This window comes from Anoplopoma fimbria, chromosome 9 (assembly GCF_027596085.1).
Source record: "Anoplopoma fimbria isolate UVic2021 breed Golden Eagle Sablefish chromosome 9, Afim_UVic_2022, whole genome shotgun sequence".
NCBI lineage: Eukaryota > Metazoa > Chordata > Actinopteri > Perciformes > Anoplopomatidae > Anoplopoma > Anoplopoma fimbria.
Window position 1 is genome coordinate 15,251,414 of NC_072457.1, and position 23,526 is coordinate 15,274,939.

The 23,526-nt window shown below is 39.8% G+C and overlaps 3 protein-coding genes across 5 annotated transcripts in view; 1 reads left to right on the top strand and 2 right to left on the bottom strand.

Annotated features, from left to right (window-relative positions):
* LOC129096211 (perforin-1-like) lies at nt 1-2,240 on the bottom strand. Its single transcript, XM_054604921.1, has 3 exons — nt 2,220-2,240; nt 1,572-2,107; nt 1-1,388 (listed from the first exon to the last, which is right to left on the bottom strand). The coding sequence occupies exons 2-3, from the start codon at nt 2,105-2,107 to the stop codon at nt 173-175; spliced, it is 1,752 nt and encodes a 583-aa protein (XP_054460896.1). The 5' UTR covers nt 2,220-2,240; the 3' UTR covers nt 1-172.
* Nucleotides 2,241-5,396: 3,156 nt separating this feature from the next.
* On the bottom strand, nt 5,397-7,858 carry LOC129096232 (perforin-1-like). Its single transcript, XM_054604951.1, has 3 exons — nt 7,846-7,858; nt 7,197-7,732; nt 5,397-6,787 (listed from the first exon to the last, which is right to left on the bottom strand). The coding sequence occupies exons 2-3, from the start codon at nt 7,730-7,732 to the stop codon at nt 5,572-5,574; spliced, it is 1,752 nt and encodes a 583-aa protein (XP_054460926.1). The 5' UTR covers nt 7,846-7,858; the 3' UTR covers nt 5,397-5,571.
* Nucleotides 7,859-18,345: 10,487 nt separating this feature from the next.
* LOC129096100 (testis-expressed protein 2-like) overlaps nt 18,346-23,526 on the top strand; it is a 30,895-nt gene continuing 25,714 nt past the window's right edge. For 2 of the 3 annotated variants that reach the window (XM_054604761.1, XM_054604763.1), the window contains exons 1-2: nt 18,346-18,531; nt 18,975-19,066. The gene's annotated coding sequence lies outside the window, so the exon portion shown is untranslated. The remainder of the gene's footprint in view (nt 18,532-18,974; nt 19,067-23,526) is intronic. The other variant, XM_054604762.1, reaches the window with a different exon arrangement.

The following is a 23,526-nucleotide window of genomic DNA, read 5'->3' on the forward strand; positions in this document are numbered from 1 at the left end:
GATGCTTTATTGGCAGATCTTGTAATTTACAAGGAAGAAGCAGAAGAAAAGAATGATTATAAAACACACACATTTTTGGATTAAATTTGTGTTTTTTTGCAAACACGAGTAAAACAAAGAAAGAGTAACAGAGTGAAAGATGCTATTAACTACATTCAAGATCATCAGAAAATCAAACAGTTGCTCTATCATCACTCTCATCGTCTACTGCTGACCTCAACCCTGACTGAACGTCTGGTATGGCATTACTCTCCTCGGTCCCGAGAAGGACCCCGTTTCTGGTGTAGAAGACCTTGGCCAGAGAGGTACTCATGGGGGATGGTGTGTATTCTTGACATTGGTCCCCGCTGAGACTTGGTGCACACTCTACTATGTAGGAGAAGAATAAGGTGCCATGATTCAACATGCAAGAGTCACTCACTCTCCCTTGACGCAGATCAATAAAGCACTGGCCTAACAGATCACTATCCCAGTAACTGTCCTCATCATAAACACTGAACGTGAGTTTGTTTTGCATGCTAATCACGATGGGTCCAAACATAAAGCTCTCCGACCATCTAGGATTGTCATTGTTACTAATGATTTGAGTGCGTTTATGCTGATCTCCATATTTCACCTCCACTGAACCATCTGTCTGATCCCACAAATCACCATACAACCCTTGTGCATAGAGCTTGAAGACCTTCAATGTTGCAAGACCTTTCCCAGCAGGACAGCAGTTTGACTTGACATTCCTACTACTGTTGCAAACACAAGCACAAGGATCCCTTTTGTTAGATCTGTGACCAATCTTACAGGTTTCTGAGCACTTTTTCAACACTGCGTTGTCCTTGATGTACTTCTCCACCTCTTGCTTCAGTCCGGCCCTGGCAGAATGGCTGCTTGGCAGTATGGTGTGCAGGGGGCTCAGGCTGTATTGGACCACATCAGGTGTGGTCTTCAGTGACTTAAGCCAGTTGTTATAGGCAGAGGGGTTCGATTGGCTTTCAAAGAGGATGTTGCCGTCAACGTCTCCACCAATGACTTCTGTGCTGCGGTCATTAAAAGCGCTGCTGAAACTTTGGCTGGAGCCTAACTTCTTCTTCTGTCCCTGACAGTGTTTGTTCATCGCCTTAATGCTGGCAGTGCTAGCAAAGGTAGCAGAGGCCTCGACTGACAAACAGTCATCGACTTCTGTTGCCGACAGCCCACTCATGGTTGCTTGGCAGATCTTGACAGAAGTGATTGCTTTTATTTGCCCACCTAGAGACACTTGTGTTATGTAATGTGTACCATATGTGTCAATCAGACTGCGATATAGTGACGATGTTTGATATGAATAGGATGGAAGAGAGCTCATGGCTGATTCAAAGCTACGACTCCGTGGTGGATTTGTTGCCAATCTGTAGCTGTTGAACACAAGAAGTACGTAAATCAGTTACAGTCTATCAAGGTCCCATTTTATTCAATGTTAATGTTGTTTTCAAAATTGCTGTCGATCCATGACATTGTGCAACAACGCATTTCTTATTGAACTCACCAAATAAACTAAGAGTTATGCCAAGAAGACAAATATCCATCCACATACTCACCGATAGAAGCTACAGTCGACAGAATGGCGAAAGAAGGTGAAGTGGTCTTGTTTTGACTTTTGCATGGCATAGCTAGATTCTTTCGAATGGGAACCTCCAAAGCCAACACCAAGAGTAACAGACGGGTCTACAGGGATTTCAAGGCCAATTTTCCAATCATTGGACACAGACGAGGTGGAGTCATTGACAAGAGTTTCAACAGAATCGTAGACTACACTGGAGACCTTTAAACTGCACTTTGGGAGGGTTCTCCAGTCCACCATGGCAGCTGGGACCTTCTGTCTCTCCCGGTTCATGTAGCCGTTGCTGAACATCCTGCAAGTGTTGTTGCCGAGGTTCCATGTTTCCGTGTCGATGACATAGGCACCTTTCCGCTCCATCGTGACGATGTTGAAGCCTTCTCCACCCAGGTTGTAACCAGGGACAAAGTGAGCCTTTTCGCACTCCTGTGGTGAACCCAAGAAGCCCACATCGGCGGACAGACACAGAGGGCTCCAGGCCCAGCAAAGGAGCATGAGATGCCACAGCCTTGCCATCTGTGTGGGGAAATAAAAAGTGACAGAAGGTAAAAGGCATGGACACAGAATAAGTCAATCAATGTACATTTTAATGTGCCAGATAACTGAACTCAAAACTCTGAGGTCTTACCGGGACTGCTGACAGCAAGCTCTGTTCAGTAACTTACAATATCCAACCCTTGTTATAGTATCGATGTAGAGGTGGAGTCTTCATTGCCTATGTAAATAATTCTCACATATATTTTTTTTAACCATCTGCATGTGTGTGTGGTTTGTCATTTTTTTTTTTGGACTGTGGGTGGTTGGAAGTGTTGTTTGTTCTTTTTTTAATACATTTCCATCCAACTTGTTGTTGTCTGCACTTTAAGGCACATTCAGTTGCGATGAAATACACTATACACCTAAAATTAAAGTTCAAGCCAAAGACACTGCCCTTTAAAAAAAGAAAAAGATTCACCCAAGAAGATAATACAATACCATTAAAGGTAGTGGAGTAAACTTCTTGATAACGTATACTGTAGGCCTCCATAGTACATAGACTCTTACCTGCATTTTCTAATAGAGAGAAATAAGTCTGACATTAATCTTTAGCGAACTTGAAATGTATCGCTTTCTACGCATACATGCAAGAGTTGTTAATTGTGTCAAATACTTGTCCTTAAAGGTGCAATGTGTAAGATCCAGCCACATGCTCCTACAATAACAGTCAGCTGTTATCAAAAAACAAAACTACTAACAAGAACAAGCAAAATTCAACCAATTTGCTAAAACTCTGACACCCGGTTGAAGTAACAATGCTACAGCATAATCTTCATGTGTGGCATCAGCCTTTAGTTAACGTTAACCACCTTTGTGTTTACTGTGACTGCAATTGGGGACTTTATGCTCCATGTATGTCTTGATAGTTTGTCTATTCGATTAAAACCAATGTGGCAGACACAAGAAAAAGACTGGTATTCTTGTTTTGTCCTCCCTGCCACCAGGAGACCACATTGCCAGGAGGAGAGCATGCAGCAGCTCCAGGATACGGACTCTCATTTAGCAGAGCTGAGGCTACTCAAGTTCAGCTATCGTAAACCACACGCTGGGGGGGGTTTTACCGATTTTTTTACCGATTTACCTGCTGAATCGGCAAACTTTCTATCGCTGCCTTTACACAGATTAGAAAAATATCCTCCTTTTGTCGATTCCTAACCACTTTTTCTTGACCTAGATTGATAACGTCATGAGGTAAAGGGAAGATGTGAAGGAGAATTCATAAGGAATTAGGAAAAGATAACCACGGAGCTCAGAGAACCCAACTCCACTTTCACTAAACTGCGTAATTATGATGTGACAGCAGATGTCACTTTGGCGAAACTACAACGGAGGAGGACTTCAAAAAGTGCAACTAAAACATGAACTCATAAAAAGTGCATGCAGGCTATATGAAGAGCTCCTTCAGTGACAGGCTCACACGTGGCGGGTGAAGGAGTGACTCACACTACAGTAGAAACTCACAATTCTCTCATGTCCAATATCAATGAAACTATTGAATATCAATATTTCATTTGTGCAATAATGTAGATTCAACAGTTAGGTTATATTTTGCTTTATTAACTGTTTAATAATCTATCATAGGCCTAGCTTGTTTTTTTAACTGATGCTTCTTGTAATTGAGAATGGAAATTAGTTCATTGACAGTTAGCTATATTTCATTTTGATTTAATGATGTATTCTTGTTTATTTTTTTTTCCTTATTAGAGACAAGATAGGCATATGGTTTGTTTTCATGGACAGCCGAGTGGTGCATCACCTTAAATATTGCCGCCGCAAGGAATTGTGTGGGTGGCATTCTCTTCTTTCCTTTGGTAAAGAAAGGTCCATTGTATTATATGCTAAAGGAGCTAAGAAAGGAAGCATTGAAGCATCTTTCCTTAGCAGTTAGAGAATTCGAAAAGCTCTTATCATGGCGGCCATTAAGATGCTTCCGGGTCATTTCACTCAGTTAGGAACCTTGCTAAGCAAAACTACTTCTTTGTCCTCATGTGTTTGACTGCACGCAGGCTGGACGCTACAGTAACTCACTATCACCTCTCCAGGTACAAGTGGTATCACAAGACAGGACAGGTTGGGGCTAGCTGTTTGGTATGCTCATTCCAGTACATATCTCTGCAACACAACATAAAGACGTCTTTTGCATAGCGTCAAAACTGCTAATTATTCACATTCTGTTGATAATGTTAGTTCATTTTTGAATATTTCTGTTCAGATCTTACACATTGCACTTTTAAAAAGACAGCTCAGGGAGCAAGTTCCCCCTTAAACTTACTGCATGTTGCAACCAGTGTGCCATGAGAGATCGTCAGGTGTGACGTGGGAAAATGTCCAATTTCAGTTTAATCTGTCCCAAAAAATATTATTTAGTTGCTGCAAATAGTTTTCCATTGTTGAGTGTCTGAGCCTGAAATGTAGTGGCTGGCTAAGTAATTAAATACTCTTCCATGCCAGTGGGTGGCAGTAGGTAGCGCAATATTGACCTTGATAATTTAAGACAGTAGAATTAAATGATGCGTGGGCGAGGTTGTGATGACAAGACGAACAGCGATGGAGAAATATTTGAAAAGGAAAAATGCAGACTCTAAACTGGGCCCGAGACTAAATTCTAACCCAGATGAAAAGCCTAGTATGAGTGGTGGTCAAAAGAAAGTGACTGAGAGCTGTTGAGGAAGAGCTTCGTGTGTGCCTTTCTTCAGTTCCTGCCAGGATATCTGCTTTGTGGTCATCTAAACAGGCCCAGGTTTCACACTGAGTAAGGATCATCAAATTGAGAGACTTGTCATTAAATTGTCAGCATAAATGCTGTATTAGGCTATAATGTGTCATTTTGTAACTTTTTTGGTTGTTGGTGTGCCGCGGGATCTTTTTAATGTAAAAAATGTACCACGGCTCAGAAAAGGTTAAAAAACACTGAGCTAGAGTATATATCGATTGGCAACTTAAAAACTTTGTCTACCTCTTCATCACAGCAGACTGGTACAAAGCATGCATCACGATCAATGTCTCATAAATCTGCTTGGTGAACATGACACCAAAGTACTTGAAATCCTGCATCTGACTCACTTCAACCAAAAAGGGGGAAATTCACAGTGCAAAACACAGTACCAAGGCCTCAGACCTTGAGGTTCTGAGCACGCTCGCCTGAAAACTTTGGATAGTCTAAAGTAGCTTCTGCATTTATGAGTATGCATTTCAATCTTACATGTAAACCACAAAATCAACATACTTTTTTGGACATAAAATCAGACGGACACACGGTGTTGTCTTTGTTGATGCTTTATTGGCAGATCTTGTAACTAACAAGGAAGAAGCAGAAGAAAAGAATGATAATAAAACACATACATTTTTGGATTAAATTTGTGTTTTTTTGCAAACACGAGTCAAACAAAGAAAGAGCAACGGAGTGAAAGATGCTACTAACTACATTCAAGATCATCAGAAAATCAAACAGTTGCTCTATCATCACTCTCATCGTCTACTGCTGACCTCAACCCTGACTGAACGTCTGGTATGGCATTACTCTCCTCGGTCCCGAGAAGGACCCCGTTTCTGGTGTAGAAGACCTTGGCCAGAGAGGTACTCATGGGGGATGGTATGTATTCTTGACATTGGTCTCCGCTGAGACTTGGTGCACACTCTACTATGTAGGAGAAGAATAAGGTGCCATGATTCAACATGCAAGAGTCACTTACTGTCCCTTGACGCAGATCAATAAAGCACTGGCCTAACAGATCACTATCCCAGTAACTGTCCTCATCATAAACACTGAACGTGAGTTTGTTTTGCATGCTAATCACGATGGGTCCAAACATAAAGCTCTCCGACCATCTAGGATTGTCATTGTTACTAATGATTTGAGTGCGTTTAAGCTGATCTCCATATTTCACCTTCACTGAACCATCTGTCTGAGTCCACTTATCACCATACAACCCTTGTGCATAGAGCTTGAAGACCTTCAATGTTGCAAGACCTTTCCCAGCAGGACAGCAGTTTGACTTGACATTCCTACTACTGTTGCAAACACAAGCACAAGGATCCCTTTTGTTAGATCTGTGACCAATCTTACAGGTTTCTGAGCACCTTTTCAACACTGCGTTGTCCTTGATGTACTTCTCCACCTCTTGCTTCAGTCCAGCCCTGGCAGAATGGCTGCTTGGCAGTATGGTGTGCAGGGGGCTCAGGCTGTATTGGACCACATCAGGTGTGGTCTTCAGTGACTTAAGCCAGTTGTTATAGGCAGAGGGGTTCAATTGGCTTTCAAAGAGGACGTTGTTGTCAATGTCTCCACCAATGACTTCTGTGCTGCGGTCATTAAAAGCGCTGCTGAAACTTTGGCTGGAGCCTAACTTCTTCTTCAGTCCCTGACAGCGTTTGTACATCGCCCTAATGCTGGCAGTGCTAGCAAACGTAGCAGAGGCCTCGACTGACAAACAGTCATTGACTTCTGTTGCCGACAGCCCACTCATGGTTGCTTGGCAGGTCTTGACAGAAGTGATTGCTTTTATTTGCCCACCTAGAGACACTTGTGTTATGTAATGTGTACCATATGCGTCAATCAGACTGCGATATAGTGACGATGTTTGATATGAATAGGATGGAAGGGAGCTCACGGCTGATTCAAAGCTACGACTCCGTGGTGGATTTGTTGCCAATCTGTAGCTGTTGAACACAAGAAGTACATAAATCAGTTACAGTCTATCAAGGTCCCATTTTATTCAATGTTTTTATTTTATCAATCCTTTATTAGTCCCACAATGGGGAAATTATTTCTCTGCATTTAACCCATCCCGGAGGAGCAGTGGGCTGCAATGAAGCGCCCGGGGAGCAACTTGGGGTTAGGTGTCTCGCTCAAGGACACCTCGGCATGTTGCCGGTAGAGGGGCTTGAACCACCAACCTTGTGGTTACGGGACAAGCGCTCTACCTCATGTGCCACAGCCGCCCCATGTTAATGTTGTTTTCAAAATTGCTGTCTATCCAGGACACTGTGCAACAACGCATTTCTTATTGAACTCACCAAATAAACTAAGAGTTATGCCAAGAAGACAAATATCCGTCCACATACTCACCGATAGAAGCTACAGTCGACAGAATGGCGAAAGAAGGTGAAGTGGTCTTGTTTTGACTTTTGCATGGCATAGCTAGATTCTTTCGAATGGGAACCTCCAAAGCCAACACCAAGAGTAACAGACGGGTCTACAGGGAATTCAAGGCCAATTTTCCAATCATTGGACACAGACGAGGTGGAGTCATTGACAAGAGTTTCAACAGAATCGTAGACTACACTGGAGACCTTTAAACTGCACTTTGGGAGGGTTCTCCAGTCCACCATGGCAGCTGGGACCTTCTGTCTCTCCCGGTTCATGTAGCCGTTGCTGAACATCCTGCAAGTGTTGTTGCCGAGGTTCCATGTTTCCGTGTCGATGACATAGGCACCTTTCCGCTCCATTGTGACGATGTTGAAGCCTTCTCCACCCAGGTTGTAACCAGGGACAAAGTGAGCCTTTTCGCACTCCTGTGGTGAACCCAAGAAGCCCACATCGGCGGACAGACACAGAGGGCTCCAGGCCCAGCAAAGGAGCATGAGATGCCACAGCCTTGCCATCTGTGTGGGGGAAATAAAAAGTGACAGAAGGTAAAAGGCATGGACACAGAATAAGTCAATCAATGTACATTTTAATGTGCCAGATAACTGAACTCAAAACTCTGAGGTCTTACCGGGACTGCTGACAGCAAGCTCTGTTCAGTAACTTACAATATCCAACCCTTGTTATAGTATCGATGTAGAGGTGGAGTCTTCATTGCCTATGTAAATAATTCTCACATATATTTTTTAACCATCTGCATGTGAGTGTGGTTTTTCTTTGGTTTTTTTGGACTGTGGGTGGTTGGAAGTGTTGTTTGTTCTCTTTTTCATACATTTCCATCCAACTTGTTGTTGTCTGCACTTTAAGGCACATTCAGTTGTGATGAAATACACTATAACCTAAAAAAAACCTTCTTGATAACGTATACTGTAGGCCTCCATAGTACATAGACTCTTAACTGCATTTTGTAATAGAGAGAAATAAGTCTGACATTAATCTTTAATGAACTTGAAATGTATCACTTTCTACGCATACAGGCAAGAGTTGTTAATTGTGTCAAATACTTGTCCTTAAAGATGCAATGTGTAAGATCCAGCCACATGCTTCTACATTAACAGTCAGCTGTTATCAAGAAACAAAACTACTAACAAGAACAAGCAAAATTCAACCAATTTCCTAAAACTCTGACACCTGGTTAAAGTAACAATGCTACAGCATAATCTTCATGTGTGGCATCAGCCTTTAGTTAACGTTAACCACCTTTGTGTTTACTGTGACTGCAATTGGGGACTTTATGCTCCATGTATGTCTTGATAGTTTGTCTATTTGATTGAAACCAATGTGGCAGACACAAGAAAAAGACTGGTATTCTTGTTTTGTCCTCCCTGCCACCAGGAGACCACATTGCCAGGAGGAGAGCATGCAGCAGCTCCAGGATACGGACTCTCATTTAGCAGAGCTGAGGCTACTCAAGTTCAGCTATCGTAAACCACACGCTGGGGGGGTGCGATTCCAAGGGGACTGCACCGAGTACCTGCTGGATCGGCAAACTTTCTATCGCTGCCTTTACACAGATTAGAAAAATATCCTCCTTTTGTCGATTCCTAACCACTTTTTCTTGACCTTGATTGATAGCGTCATGAGGTAAAGGGAAGATGTGAAGGAGAATTCATAAGGAATTAGGAAAAGACAACCGCGGAGCTCAACCCAACTCCACTTTCACTAAAATGATGATGTCACGGCAGATGTCACTTTGGCAAAACTATAACGGAGGAGGACTACAACAAGCGCAACTAAAACATGAACCCATGAAAACTATTAGAGAACTGCATGCAGGCTATATGAAGAGCTCCTTCAGTGACAGGCTCACACGTGGTGGGTGAAGGCCACTACAGTAGGAACTCACAACTCTCTCATGTCCAATATCAATGAAACTGTTGAATATCAATATTTCATTTGTGCAATTATGTAGATTCAACATTTGGTTATATTTTGCTTTTTTTTCAGTTTAATAATCTATCATAGGCCTAGCTTGTTTTTTTAACTGATGCTTCTTGTTATTGAGAATGGAAATTAGTTCATTGACAGTTTGCTATATTTAATGTTGATTTTATGATGTATTCTTGTTTAGTTTTTTTTCCTTATTAGAGATAAGATAAGCATATAGTTTGTTTTCATGGACGGCCGAGTGGTGCGTCACCTTAAATATTGCCGCCACAAGGAATTGTGGAGCGGTATTATCTTCTATCTTCTGTTCAGATATTACACATTGCACTTTTAAAAAGACTCCCCCTTAAACTTACTGCATGTAGCTAGAGTATATATCGATTGGCAACTTAAAAACATTGTCTTCCTCTTCATCACAGCAGTCTGGTACAAAGCATGCATCACTACCAATGTCTCATCAATCTGCTTGTGAACATGACACCAAAGTACTTGAAATCCTGCATCTGACTCACTCCAACCCAAAAGGGAGAAATTCACAGTGCAAAACACAGTACCAAGGCCTCAGACTTTGAGAGGCTGACTCTTATCCCGGACTCTTGGCTGTAAGCGGCCCCAGGGCATGCTGGAGGTCAGGTCCAGTGAAGCCAAAAGACTTGCAATAAGCAGATAGTGTGCAATTGTGATGGCACAATGCCGAACACTCTTCTCTCTCATGTGTGCCAAGAAGTTATGTCTGTGATTTTGATTCTGCATTTTCAGGATTTTTTTTTTTTTCTGATTAAAAAAGTTCAAAGTTTTATCCACTGTGATTTAGTGCACAACATGGAATCCATGAGGGGTGATTTATTTTTATAGACACAATAAATACCCGGTGATTGAACAAATATCATATTAGATGTTAGCGTGTAAACTCTTGAACATGCAGTAGAGATACTGGTTATAACTAAAAAACATTGATATCTCCAGACATGCATACAAACCGTGTGAATGGTTCACCATCACAGCAGCAGTGTGTGTCCTGTTCCCATACTACATTAACCACAATGTCACACATTTGGTGTTGGTTCAGTTTTGTTTATCTGACGCATCATCACTGTGGCTCGAGTGAGCTCAATTACTAGAATATGGAAGCTGTGGTAAAAGCAGCTTTATCGTATATGAAGCTTGAAATAAGAATAAAAGTGGCACCATATTGGATAGGCCATACAGTTACTGTAAAGAAACATACCATCTTTGCAGGTTTAACTCTTTAACTACAAACTATATATACTTCAACCTATTTACTGTCGGGCAACCATGTTTGATTTTCAACATCTTTATTATGATATGTGACATCCTTAAAAAGTGCTCCACCAGTGATGATTGTGTGGTCAATATGTATGCTATTTTACATCTATCAGTGGATGTTTGTCCTTTTTTGATCAATTTGATGAGATTTGTTTTCCTTTGGGCAGTCTGTTTCTGTTCATCCTCATTATATCCGCTGTGATTGAGTGTAAAACAATTAAAGGTGCTACTTTCCAAAATTCAGAGCATATTTTTTGCCTCCACACGGCTTTTAACATGGCGATGTTTGCGACAGTGCTAAAGGTGCAACCAACGGCAACAGTGCTGACAGAGCTAACAGGACGGTGGTTGCTATGTTTGCGCTACGGCTTTATCAGCTGCTGAGTGCTGTGTTGAGCAGCGGCCATGAGCTATCCAGTGGAGCACGCTCACATGCACTAACATGCGCTAAAATGCACTAATAGGTCCATGTTGCCAGCCCGGCTATGTAAACAAAGCAGAGAGATGCTCGGATTACAACACACACAGAGGAAGAATGACTTCTTTCTCTGATCGGGGTAGACATTAGTCCACTATATCTTTATATATATCTATCTTTACATACATCTATATTAATACTCTGAATATCTTAAAGAGAACCTGTAAACATTTAAAATCCCAAGTGCAGAGAGTGTTTTTCACTGTTAATAAATGGTGGTTGAATAAATGTCACTAAATAGTGCATTTAGCATTTAGCATTTAGAGTGAAAATCTAAGCTGTAACTTTAAAACAGTGACAGTCATCTCAAGAGACGCATCAACACTTCCTGTGTCACACAATGGAACTGTGATCTATGTCAGTGCTGCAAGTTTGCAGATGCATCCCACCTTATTGGCTGATGTGTGAATTGATCGCAAACCATTTTTTAAAAGTTTGTTGAATCCGCTTTGTGTACGATTAATCAAAGCATTATAGCCTCACTTAAATGACAATTTCTCCATTTACTATATAAATTTAATGAACTCAATCATAGCTGCTCTACTATACCACACGGAACAAAACTGTCACACGCTTGTTTTTTTGTTTTTTGCCCATCTGACGTGTTTCACACTTTATCTCGTGTGGTTGCAGTATTTAACTGGAATGAGGAAGCCTAGTTTTTAAGTGTTTTCTTTTTTTTGGGGGGGGGGGGTAAGTAGCACACAACACACTAATTTATTAAATTACACTTGATAATTATTGGACCTTGAATATCTCAGCAATGACAGGTTTAAAAACTAAACAACAGCAGCCTTAGAAAAAGATTTACTGCAAATTGTTTTGTTTTTTTATTAAATATCTCAAGATTTTAATCTTAATTGTTTGTGTTTTACTGCTCGGTGCATCTGTTGGTTCTGGGTTTTTTGAACCTATTTGTCCCATGTTTTTGAAGGGTGCTTAATCTGTTCTCATTTTTAATACTTTTTGTAGTAGTAGGCCATTTTAGATAAAAATTCAAACATAGACATTATGATGCAGAGAACATTAGGTATTTAAAGTACAGTAAGTAAATGTGGTCATTAAAAATCCTAAGCACATGTACTGTAGCTCTTTTAACACACTTTTAGTTTATTTGGGAGGATTGCACCTCCAGTTTTTGATGACATCTTTTGGGTTTGAAAGCACATCTTTACCTTCAACAACAAATTCTGACAGATGAATCTAAGCTACATTGGCAACATCATGAAAAGGTGTATTTTATATCAAAAAACTGAATCACTCTGTTAGAAGTCATCACAGGCCGACATTGTTTTATACGTCTGTGAGCTGAAATTACATGAACAGTTTTACTGCGTGTTAAAATGGATACGTGTAATTGTCATCAATTACTTTACCGCTGTCAGAGATGAAACACATGATCAGCTCATATAAGTTCTAGTGTAAGTGAGTGATCATGACAAAAACATCCGTGATAAACAAATATCTAATTTCGCTATTTAAAACAGCCTTTAAAATCCCAACATTAGTGCACTGGGTTCAAATCTTTCAGGTATTCCAAAATTAAAGCTTATAAGGATGTGATTTTCAACAGTCAGCAATGATATATATATAACTAGGGTCTGAAGAAGTACTCAGATCATTTACTTAAGGAAAGTAAAATACCAGTTTAAAAGTACTGCAAGTTAAGTAATATTCTTGCACTCAAAATGTTACTCAAGTAAAAGCACAGAAGTATTAGCATCAAAATATATTTAAAGTACCAAAAGTAAAAGTACTCATTATGCAGAACCCCTCCCTTTTAGAATGATATATATATTATATATTTTTATTATGACAAAGGCTGCATTAATGTGTTAATTTCTTTAATGCTACAGCTGACAAAGGTGGAGCTAAATGTAATCACTTTATATACTGCTGGGTGGCCTATGAATCAATAAAGTCTTATCTTAACCTATGATAAAAAAAATCATAATTAATTATTTGATTACATATTGTGTTAATAATATGTATCTGCAATTTATACTTATCAAATAAATATAGTAAAGTAAAGATTACAATATTCCCCTCTGAACTGTAGTGGGGTATAGTGATCAGTAAGTAGCATACAATGGAGATACTCAAGTAAAGAACAAGTACCTCAGAATAATATTTAGGTACAGTACTTAAGTTAAAATACTTTGGACTTTCCAATACTGTATATAACGTACACACACACGCACACACACACACACACACGCACACGCACACGCACACGCACACGCACACACACACACACACACACACACACACACACACACACACACACACACACACACACACACACACACACACACACACACACACACACACACACACACACACTAAGTATACATATTCATCTACATTATGATGAGGATTTTTGTCACGACAGGAAAGTGGCTTCATTGTTTTCTGCAAGAGGTACAGTTAGTACAGAGTGGGTTTCCTCCCACTGCATCTTTGTTTATAACATGAAGATGTTCACCCTCTGCTGCTGCTCGTCCAGTACTACAGGCAGCCTCCCATCTCTGCTATTATAATCTGGCATCTATATTATTACCACAGAGGGGCACTAGTTCTACAAATAGAGGCACTAGTTAGAAATGTGACATGTTTACAACAGCTTTACGTTCCAGCAAATCTTCAAGCTTATGATGAATATCAAAAACCTTCTGTGTTTCGCTGTGAAATAATTATAAAATCCATGTCATTGAATTAATTTTGACCAAACTATAAGCAACAAAGGAAAAGGATAAACAGGACACATCTCAAATGCTCTGAAGCTCAGAGAGATGCCATCTAGCCATCATGAGGAAACTGATACCATAATGGTGTTTTAGATTTGGTGAAATTTGTATTTGGAATTTTTGGTACAGTACAATACAATATATTTCTGTCCAATGGAATGCATACAAATTAAATAGTTGTATTCAAATGTGATTTTCTTTTTAAAATAAACTGCACAACTGAGCCTAAACTATAAACTGACGAGAGGACATTTTATAAAGCAGTCTACAAATGAACACTAACACACACAGCCAGGATTCTGTGGTGGCAGGTTAGCACTGTTTATCAGCTATCGTCTGTCTTTGTGGAGTTTGTCTTCTCCCTTCTGTCTAAACACAAGTTTCTGAACTTGAGCTGTGTGACACGAGGGAATTGATGTATCCTCCGTCTATTTATAACACAGAGCGCAGGTGTGACGGTACGCAGAGGCAAAGTGATTGGTTGGGATCTTCAGAGGACTCTTTGTGCTTGTGTAAATACGCACACTCACACTAGGAACATGTGCAAACATGAAAAAATATACACCTACATTGATCTATTTGAAACCTTTTTAGAGCGTAGGTGCATTCATCTATGCATTGCCATGTATGCATACATTGAGACACTAAAATAATTGCCAGCTGTAGCATCCAAGCAACTCAAACATATTTCCAAGTGTTGTGGAATTAAAAGACAGACAATATGCTCTTCACACTATCAGCTTCTTCTCCCCTGAGGATAGAGCAGATCCACACACACACATCCAGATCCTCTGAGCAACACTTCACTCAAATGAGCCACAGCACTCAACAAATCAACTCATCTTGCCTTAATTCAAATGCCCCACAGGCGGCTTCAAAAGTCATGGAAACAACTGTTCAGAGAGCTACCTGTGACCTATTGTTAGGCCTCCAACATTGAGGTCAAAGTGGTGGCAAAGTCTTGCCTATTGAGTCAGGAGAACCTGTGCACAGAGTAGTTTATTATGTCAGAAAAAGGGAACTGCATTTCACGAGAATCAAGAGTGGGAGGGAGATAACCTTGTTTGCATATGTTTTTTATTGTGGTCATCTGCACCTACCTTCAGTGAGACTGAAAGTACTGCTGCAACCTCAAAAAGGAAGTAGGCGAGGCATATTTTTACAGAGACAATACTGCAGAACATGTTCGAAGAGATACCGTTTTGAAGTTTTACTTGGTATGTGTAAAGGATGAACTACTGGTGAAAGGAACAGGCATACATTTGTTTTTTTGTATGATACCTGACGGCTCAAGTGAAGATTTGTTGGAGGTGACTATTTCCATGGACTGTACTGGACTATTTTTTAAAACTCAACATTAGGCCGATATCTTGGGAATGTAATTAGTTGGTTGATGAAGCTTTGAGATTACAACATTAATTTTGAAAATCAATCAAGTGGAACTGAGACTGAATTATTATTTGACACGCCTCTTGGATATCTTGTCCCTTGGATACTGGATCACTCAGATTCAACATTGTGACAATGCCTGTGATTGTACTTGAAGCCAAAGACTTCACCAGTTCCCTTTTCCTGGTGCGGACATTGGAAGTCTTATCCGGCTGCACCACCTTCAGCCTCGTGGCCTCACTGGAACCTTCAGATTTTAACAAAAATTCATCCAACCACCTACACTTTAACTCATTGAGGATTTTGTGCATGTTTTCCTGGTGCTTCTTCTTCACACTTACACTCCTTATCCACATTCTCAGCATCATCCAGTTCCACAGCCTTATCCCAATATCCTGGAAGAACCTGACTATGACAGTGGCAGCCTTAGGGGCACTGATGTGTTTCAGTTCCTCCGTGGTTTTCCCTTGGATCTTCATTGATCATCATCGGATAAATCCGCACCTGGTGGCGGCTGTTGTGGCCTCCTGTATCACCTGCCTCGGCTACATGTCAGAGTCCTACATTCTTCGCACCCAAGCCCATGAACAAAGAGGCTACATGGGCAGCATGCCTGGCCTCCTCAAGATACTCCAAGTCTGGGGAGGTTGTCATTTGCTACCCCTGCTTGTGGAGGTGGTCTGTGGACTCACTTCTTTTGTACACACTTGGCAGCTGTGGGTCTCCGGTGTGTCATACGGTGTCTGTTTTCTCATGTCTCTAGTCACACTTGTGGTAATATTAGGAGACTTTGCTGGGCGATGTTTTCTACCTTTTGATAAATTATTAGCCGGCTTCAGTTTGATTGGGTCGCTTCTCTACATGGTGGCCACAGTGATTTGTTTTGTCAAGATATTGCAGCTGAGAAACCTTGAAAAACAATTCCCCAACAAAAGTGAAGAACTGATTATCCTCGAAACAGTGGTTGCCAATATCACACTGTTGGCTTATACAGTGGACTTTGCCTTCTCCATCAAACAGTTGTGTGACAGGAGTCACACATGAACTAACACATTAAATTAATTGCATGTGAAGTTCATCATATATAGTCCTGAGATGTTTAGGAGAAAATTGTGTCTTTGGCAAGTGTATGTAAAAGTCAAACTGAGTGGATGTTCTTACTGTTAATCATTGCTGTGTACTCATGCTAATCAAATGTATGAAACTGATCCCTTAATATAATTTTACTGACGTGAAAGATTTTTGTGACATTTATGATGCAGTTCACTGACCGACAATAAACATACATCCACTAAACCTGGGTTAAGTGACAGGTACACTAACTCAATGAGCACACAGCATACTTCATTGTTATGATGTGATGCAGCTATTGCCCAGATCCAAACAAATTTCTCCCCTGGGAGACACAATAAATTGACTTGACTTGACTTGATACTAACCTGGTATATAGTGGCAGCTGAACAACACAGATAAAGCTTCAAATAAAAGATGTTGACTGTGGACATTTAAGAGTTGTTTTTCTTCGAAACTGAAAAGTGACACCAAAATGCGCAGTTAAAAGTGTTAAAGCCCACAAATCAAGCTTAGACATTAGCCTCAATTTAATGAGAACAGTTGCAATTCACTAACACTGGGTGGCAACACTCTATTAGCATGTAAGCCAAATGAAATCACAGGGCTGAACTTAAAGAGGAGGAAACGTTTTGCTACGGCAGAAATACATTGGTCTCTACAATGTTTCATCGTGAGGCTTCTTAATCAGCGTTACATTGATTTGCCTGTAGGCTATACACGTAGAAAAATGAAACTATTCATTTAAAAAGGGCGAGCAATCCCGTTCAATTATGAGATCCTGTTAATTAAGTAATTGCCTACTGTTTATTGAATTTGTGTCCTGCATTGATAAGCCAGAAGGCCACCGTGCAACATTTTAATAACTTGTTTACATTTCACACAGTTTACAATGGAGGACAAAAAATGACATAAGTATAAATAAATAAATGCATAAATAATTGTATAAATAAATACAGGAATAAATAAATAAATGCTTAAATAAATGTTTGAATACAGAAATAAATAAGTAAAATAATAATTAAATGCTGAAATAAATACAGTAATAAACAAATGCTCATCTATGCCCATATGTAGCCTATTCAAGACAAGGGCATTGCCATGTATGCATACATTGAGACACTAAAATAATTGCCAGCTGTAGCATCCAAGCAACTCAAACATATTTCCAAGTGTTGTGGAATTAAAAGACAGACAATATGCTCTTCACACTATCAGCTTCTTCTCCCCTGAGGATAGAGCAGATCCACACACACACATCCAGATCCTCTGAGCAACACTTCACTCAAATGAGCCACAGCACTCAACAAATCAACTCATCTTGCCTTAATTCAAATGCCCCACAGGCGGCTTCAAAAGTCATGGAAACAACTGTTCAGAGAGCTACCTGTGACCTATTGTTAGGCCTCCAACATTGAGGTCAAAGTGGTGGCAAAGTCTTGCCTATTGAGTCAGGAGAACCTGTGCACAGAGTAGTTTATTATGTCAGAAAAAGGGAACTGCATTTCACGAGAGTGGGAGGGAGATAACCTTGTTTGCATATGTTTTTTATTGTGGTCATCTGCACCTACCTTCAGTGAGACTGAAATAAATAAATAAATAAATAAATGCATAAATAATTGTATAAATAAATACAGGAATAAATAAATAAATGCTTAAATAAATGTTTGAATACAGAAATAAATAAGTAAAATAATAATTAAATGCTGAAATAAATACAGTAATAAACAAATGCTTAAGTAAATACAGAAATAAATAAATGAAGGTGAACGTAAACGTAGTAATAGATTTATTTATTTATGTCCCATTTAGGAATCAACTTTTTAAATTCATTTCAGCATTTATTTATATATTATTTTATTTATTTATTTCTGCATTTATTAATGCATTTAAATATGTATGTATTTATTTCAGCATTTATTTATTGATTTATTTATTCATTTCTGTATTCATACATTTATTTAAGCATTTATTTATTTATTCCTGTATTTATTTATACAATTATTTATTTATTTATACTATTTCATTTTTCGTCCTCCATAGTTTACCTCCTCACATCTGCCTCATCTGCTCTAGGCCTGACGAGACGCTCTGTCGACCAATCGGTCGGCACACCGAGCCGCACACCGAGCCAGTGATCGGATCTCGTCGCTCGGTCTCGATTACTCTGGCCTTAGTTAGACTGCTGCGTTGTTTTGTTTTTTTCCTTTAAAGAACTGAGTCCAGACAGTTAGCCAGTTGTCAACAGGCTGAGCGAGGAAACGAGCCGTGGATGCAGCCTGGTACGTGGAGCTGAGACGGGACTGCACGTCAACGTTACCGCCTTGAGAACAAAACTCATTTCGAGAGTTCATTTTGTTCGCTGTATCCAGATACAAATGAAGTCCCCTTTGCCACGGTAAGCTATCTTTTGACTTCTCTTTTATTTGTTTGCGACATTGTGCGAGTTTGGTGAGGTGACCTCGGGCCACAGGGACTTTAAAACTCTGTCTTGAACATGAAGTCATATTTAAGCGACTAAAGGCAGAACCAGCCTGTCAGTCTACATTGTCTTGTATCACAAGACAGGCTGCTTGGTCCAGTCGTCGTTAGGTTTGCTATTAAAGCTCGTATCAGGCGAATCAGCTTCTCACAGCAACACCCATATGTCAAATGCCACTGGGAATGATATGTATTGTTTGACAAATGATTATGTCACAGTGTACAAACATTGTACACAAAGGCTACCAAAGTGACTAATTTCTCACCAAGAACCATAACCAGCCACTTTTACACTGTCATTCTTTCTGTTTGTGTTTTTAATCTGTAATGATTTAGCATGTCTCTTGCTGTGTTTCTCAGAAGCCCCCTGAGCATCACAGACATGTGAAACTTGACTCTGCAGCAGGCAGATGCAAGTCCCAGGCTGGATTGAATGGCTCTGAGGATACAAGGTAAGCACTCTGCCAGTAAATTTGAACTCATTATTGATTTTTTTTGAGCTACAAATGACCTCAGTGAGGGCAAAGTCTAGGTAGACAGGGAGAGAAGAGAGAGAAGAACAAACATGTGGTTGGGAGAATCGAGAGTGGAGTAGGAATACACACAAATCGTAATTAACGCTGCATTCAGGGATCAAAGTAGATGTGCACTGATACTGGATATCGGTCCATTAGATATTCCTTTTATACTGACTCAAATAGCCGGATTTGGTATTGGTAACAATGGGCTGATCTGGTATTGGATACAATTGTTTTAATAAACAACAATTTAGTACATTTACTGAAATGGTGTTTATTTTTTACATTTTATTTTTACAAAGTTAGGAAAGCAATGTTTAAGTCAAGCTTGATGTTGCCTTACTCTTAAAAGAATAATCCCAGTTCATTACTCGCAGTTAGAGATACAATTTTTTTTAAATTAAACACTGGTATCAGATCGGTACTGGGTATCAGCCGACACCCAGAGCCCAGGTGTTGGTATCAGGACTGAAAGAGTTGGAATGGTGCATCGCTAGATCAAAGGTAACTGGTGAAATAAAAAGTCCTTATCAAGTGATAATCCTAACCTGAAGGAACACAGAGACGCTGAGGTTACAAAATATTGTGTTTGTTGTGGTAATAATAACGGTAAAAAGCAGGTTTGCAATCTTTGTCGAACACATGTAGTGATGCTGGTAAAAAAACAAACATTTGAAAATGTATTGTGCCAACTATCTCTCAGCAAACCTGGCAGTTTTAGAATCAACACAGACTTTCAGGGCCTACAACTAAAGGCCCTAAAATATGGTTGGTTAAAGTCAATAGCAGCAAGGTGTTTTACAGGTTTCTTAGCAGTTTGGGAACTCTTGAAATGTGACTTGCTATACAAGAAGTCATGTTATGATGATTTATCCATCACAAAACCTGCTGACAGGATTGGCACAAACATACCTTCAGGCCATGGCCCAGCCTTACACTTGCCTTTTGGGTAATAATTGGTTTCTGAAATTCCTTTTTTAATTCTTTCCTTATCCTCTTTGTAATTTATCCCATGATACGTTTGAGGTCTCCAGTATATTGTTCCACTTTTATGATACTGACCCTTGTACTCCTTCAGTGTTCTCTTTGTAATTGTCTTGCAATATTCCTTAATTTCTTTGCTTAGGTTTATGGTAGATTGTAAAGTCTTGCTTAGTTCAGAAAACAGTTGTGTTGTCAATAATTCACAGTAAATGGTGGTTTGACTTTTAAGATTTGCATGAAGTTACTAGATCTTGGATAGTTTGAATACACTTCTGTCCATCCTGAAAACTTTTCTTCAAAACAATACCTTCATTACTTTTGTCTGAGTCACTATTTTACAAGCATTTATACAGGGTTTTAAGGGTGGATAGGAATATCAAGGAGAAGAGACTTTAGATACTACAGCATTTTGCTGGAGTGAAGCATTTAGGTCTGCAATGAATTGTAGATATTAAGGCTGACATAAAAGTCCAACAACAAGGTTGTTTAATTTATACCACGTATGCTGAAATTTATTGTATGATCTTTCCACAAATATCTGTCCAAAAACCTGATTCAATCCAAGATTTGATTAAATGCTAACAAAATTAAATTAGTTCTCAGAAACACAGCAGTGCTTTGAGAATATGTTCAGCTGACAATGACTGTCTGCATCTGAAAAATTAAGATGTCTAATGTGTGTATGACAGAAAAAACAGTTGGTTAAAAAAAAGCGTCCATGGTAAGAACTGGATGTGAACACAACAGGAGGGGATGATTGAGTGCATTGGGTCATTTAAATCCATGTCAAAGGATAAGACCTTTTTTTTTCTCTACCAACAAATCCCATTTTAGGACAAAACCCAAGAACTAGCCTATAAGAATTGTCTGTGTACCCAAAACATGATCCAGCGTATTCCTACAAACGTATGAAAAACAGCAATCGGTCACATATTCTTTACTTTCAACACCAAATAACAGCGTGAGTGCATTTTTTTGTTAAATCTCTGGACAGTGCAGTACTGTAGCTCCAAGTTGGACTGGCATCATTACCCATGCTCTGAGACATCCTTCCATGTTTACACTGGTTTGCAAGTTTTTGACCATTAGCTGCTTTGGACTTACTATTTTTGCGGAAAAGAGGGTGATACTTTCATCAGTGTCTTGAGAAAGGGTTGGATGTGGTGAACCCACATGCACAGTACCATGTGAGACGGAAGAAAAACAACAGTAATGAGTTGAGAGGAAACAACTAGAATTGCTCAAAATATGCTTCCAAATTCAGTTGTACAGCTATTTAATGTTTTTGGTTTTTTATAATGGGTTTTGCACAAATATAGATTTATATGGCAGGGAAGCATACACTGCATCACACATGACTTGTTGGTGGGATATGTGTTGATAATGAGAACATAAAATAATGCCAAGGTTATCCGGTTCCTGACATCTGTCACAGATAGGACACTGTGTGTGCTTAGCTGTCATGTTAGAAAGGGTGAGTTAGAGAGCAAGGTGTCAGTTTGTCAGAGAAAGGAAAAACAACAACAAGAGGATTTTCACACCTGTGAGAAACAGGAGGAGTTTAGGGTTTGAGCAGCAGGTGTGGTGACCTTTCAACAGTCTTATTTTCCTCAAATGGAGTATGCCATATTCATCTTTCACGCTGAGAAAAGGAACATGTGCTGCTTATCGTGCCCTGCGTAGGAACCCGGCTACACCCCTGTTGACTGTGCACCTGCTCATAGCTTTGACTCACGTTGTGGCCGTCCAAGTTCTCACCAGGTCTGACCTATTTTTGTAAAACTGAAATTTTCTCTTTTTGGTCAAGATTCAGTGAAATGGTTGACCTGCTGAGATATAGACGTTTATTTTATTAAGTATAAATGTAAAACAAACTAATAGGAGGTCTCATACCTGTCAAGTGCTAATGGAAATTGGACTCCCTTGTGCTTAGAGTATGTTCACACCTTTGCTGAAATTGATCACCTCCCTTCACAATAGCCCATTACAACACGGTTTATTGGCATCATACAATAGAGTTTGGTTTCAATTCACCACATGAGACCATTTGTCTACGTGGTAGAAAAAAAAGACTTGTAAGTATTGCTCAAGCATTGTACAATAATGTTTTGATGGGATCTGCTTTTACCAATGATCCAAACCTACAAGATAAGAAACTTTAAGGCAACTCTAGCTCACTTTGCTTTCTCTCATTTGACTTTTGACTCTTAAACATGTCCCATTTTTCAGGCTCCTGACCCAAGTCTTATTTGGTTAAAAAATACAAAACAAGCCTCTTTAACATTCTGATTTCATTAATAAGGGGTGGTTAGTGCCTTGCTTCAGGGTTTGTTTGCCCTGCTTTTTTTTTTTTTTTCAACCATCTTGTCATGCTGCAATAGACAACTTTCCTAGTCTACAGAAAGTAGTTTGATTAAGATAATGCATCCTTCAGTATTTTTTTATTGAAGTGATGAAAGGGGAATGCCTTTTTCCACTCGCCTCATTTTCCACTGTTATCAATCTTAACAACAGTGCAAAGGCCGTGCGTGTGCGTGTGCGTGTGCGTGTGCGTGTGCGTGTGCGTGTGTGTCGTGTGTGTGTGTGTGAGTCAGTTTTTTTGGCGCAATGTCCAGGGCTTTGTTGGTCATGTGATATTTGCAGAATTCAGACATAAACCTGTGTCTTTGTTGATTTCTTTGCAGATCTCTATTGACAACTGTGATGTCTATCAGTAATATACTGTAGTGTATATGTGTATATATAACATTACATTACAGTCATTTAGCAGACGCTTTTATCCAAAGCGACTTACAATCAGTAGTATATTACATATCATTCACCCATTCACACACTGATGACAGGCTACCATGCAAGGTGCCACCATCAGACTCTAACTAACATTCATACAACATCCAGTCCACACCGATGGCAAGCCTTCGGGAGCAACTTGGGGTTAAGTGTCTTGGCCAAGGACACATCGACTGCCGAAGCCGGGTATTGAACCTCTGATTGGAGAACTACCTTGCTCTCCACTAAGCTCTCCACTACGCCACAGCCGACCATATACAATTTGAATGTAATATATATAATATATATTATATATATTACATATTACATTCAAATTTGTGTTGACATTATTAGTTTTCCTTGTGTTTGATAAGGGAAAATACAATCTGCCATTCCAGTTGAAGATGATTTAAGCCTTTGGTTATGTAGCTAGGCGCTGCTTCTCTTGACTTTCCTCATCATTCCTGCAGGTGCTTCTCCCTTACCTACCCAACCAGTGAAATAATGACCATTACTGAGACATCAGGGGAATGTGTCAACCTGCCAGCCAGCAACGTTTTCAGGCTGGTTTCAGGTGCTGCCTCCATTGTACGCTGACAGCACCATTCATCTCGCTACCATCATTATAATCACTTATTACC

What these genes read in the sequence shown, in the direction of transcription:
- LOC129096232 (XM_054604951.1), bottom strand. Translation starts at nt 7,732, where the DNA reads ATGGCAAGGCTGTGGCATCTCATGCTCCTTTGCTGGGCCTGGAGCCCT. An exon ending in GTCGACTGTAGCTTCTATCG is followed by an intron (nt 6,788 to 7,196) that starts GTGAGTATGTGG and finishes TGTGTTCAACAG; the next exon opens with CTACAGATTGGCAACAAATC.
- LOC129096211 (XM_054604921.1), bottom strand. Translation starts at nt 2,107, where the DNA reads ATGGCAAGGCTGTGGCATCTCATGCTCCTTTGCTGGGCCTGGAGCCCT. An exon ending in GTCGACTGTAGCTTCTATCG is followed by an intron (nt 1,389 to 1,571) that starts GTGAGTATGTGG and finishes TGTGTTCAACAG; the next exon opens with CTACAGATTGGCAACAAATC.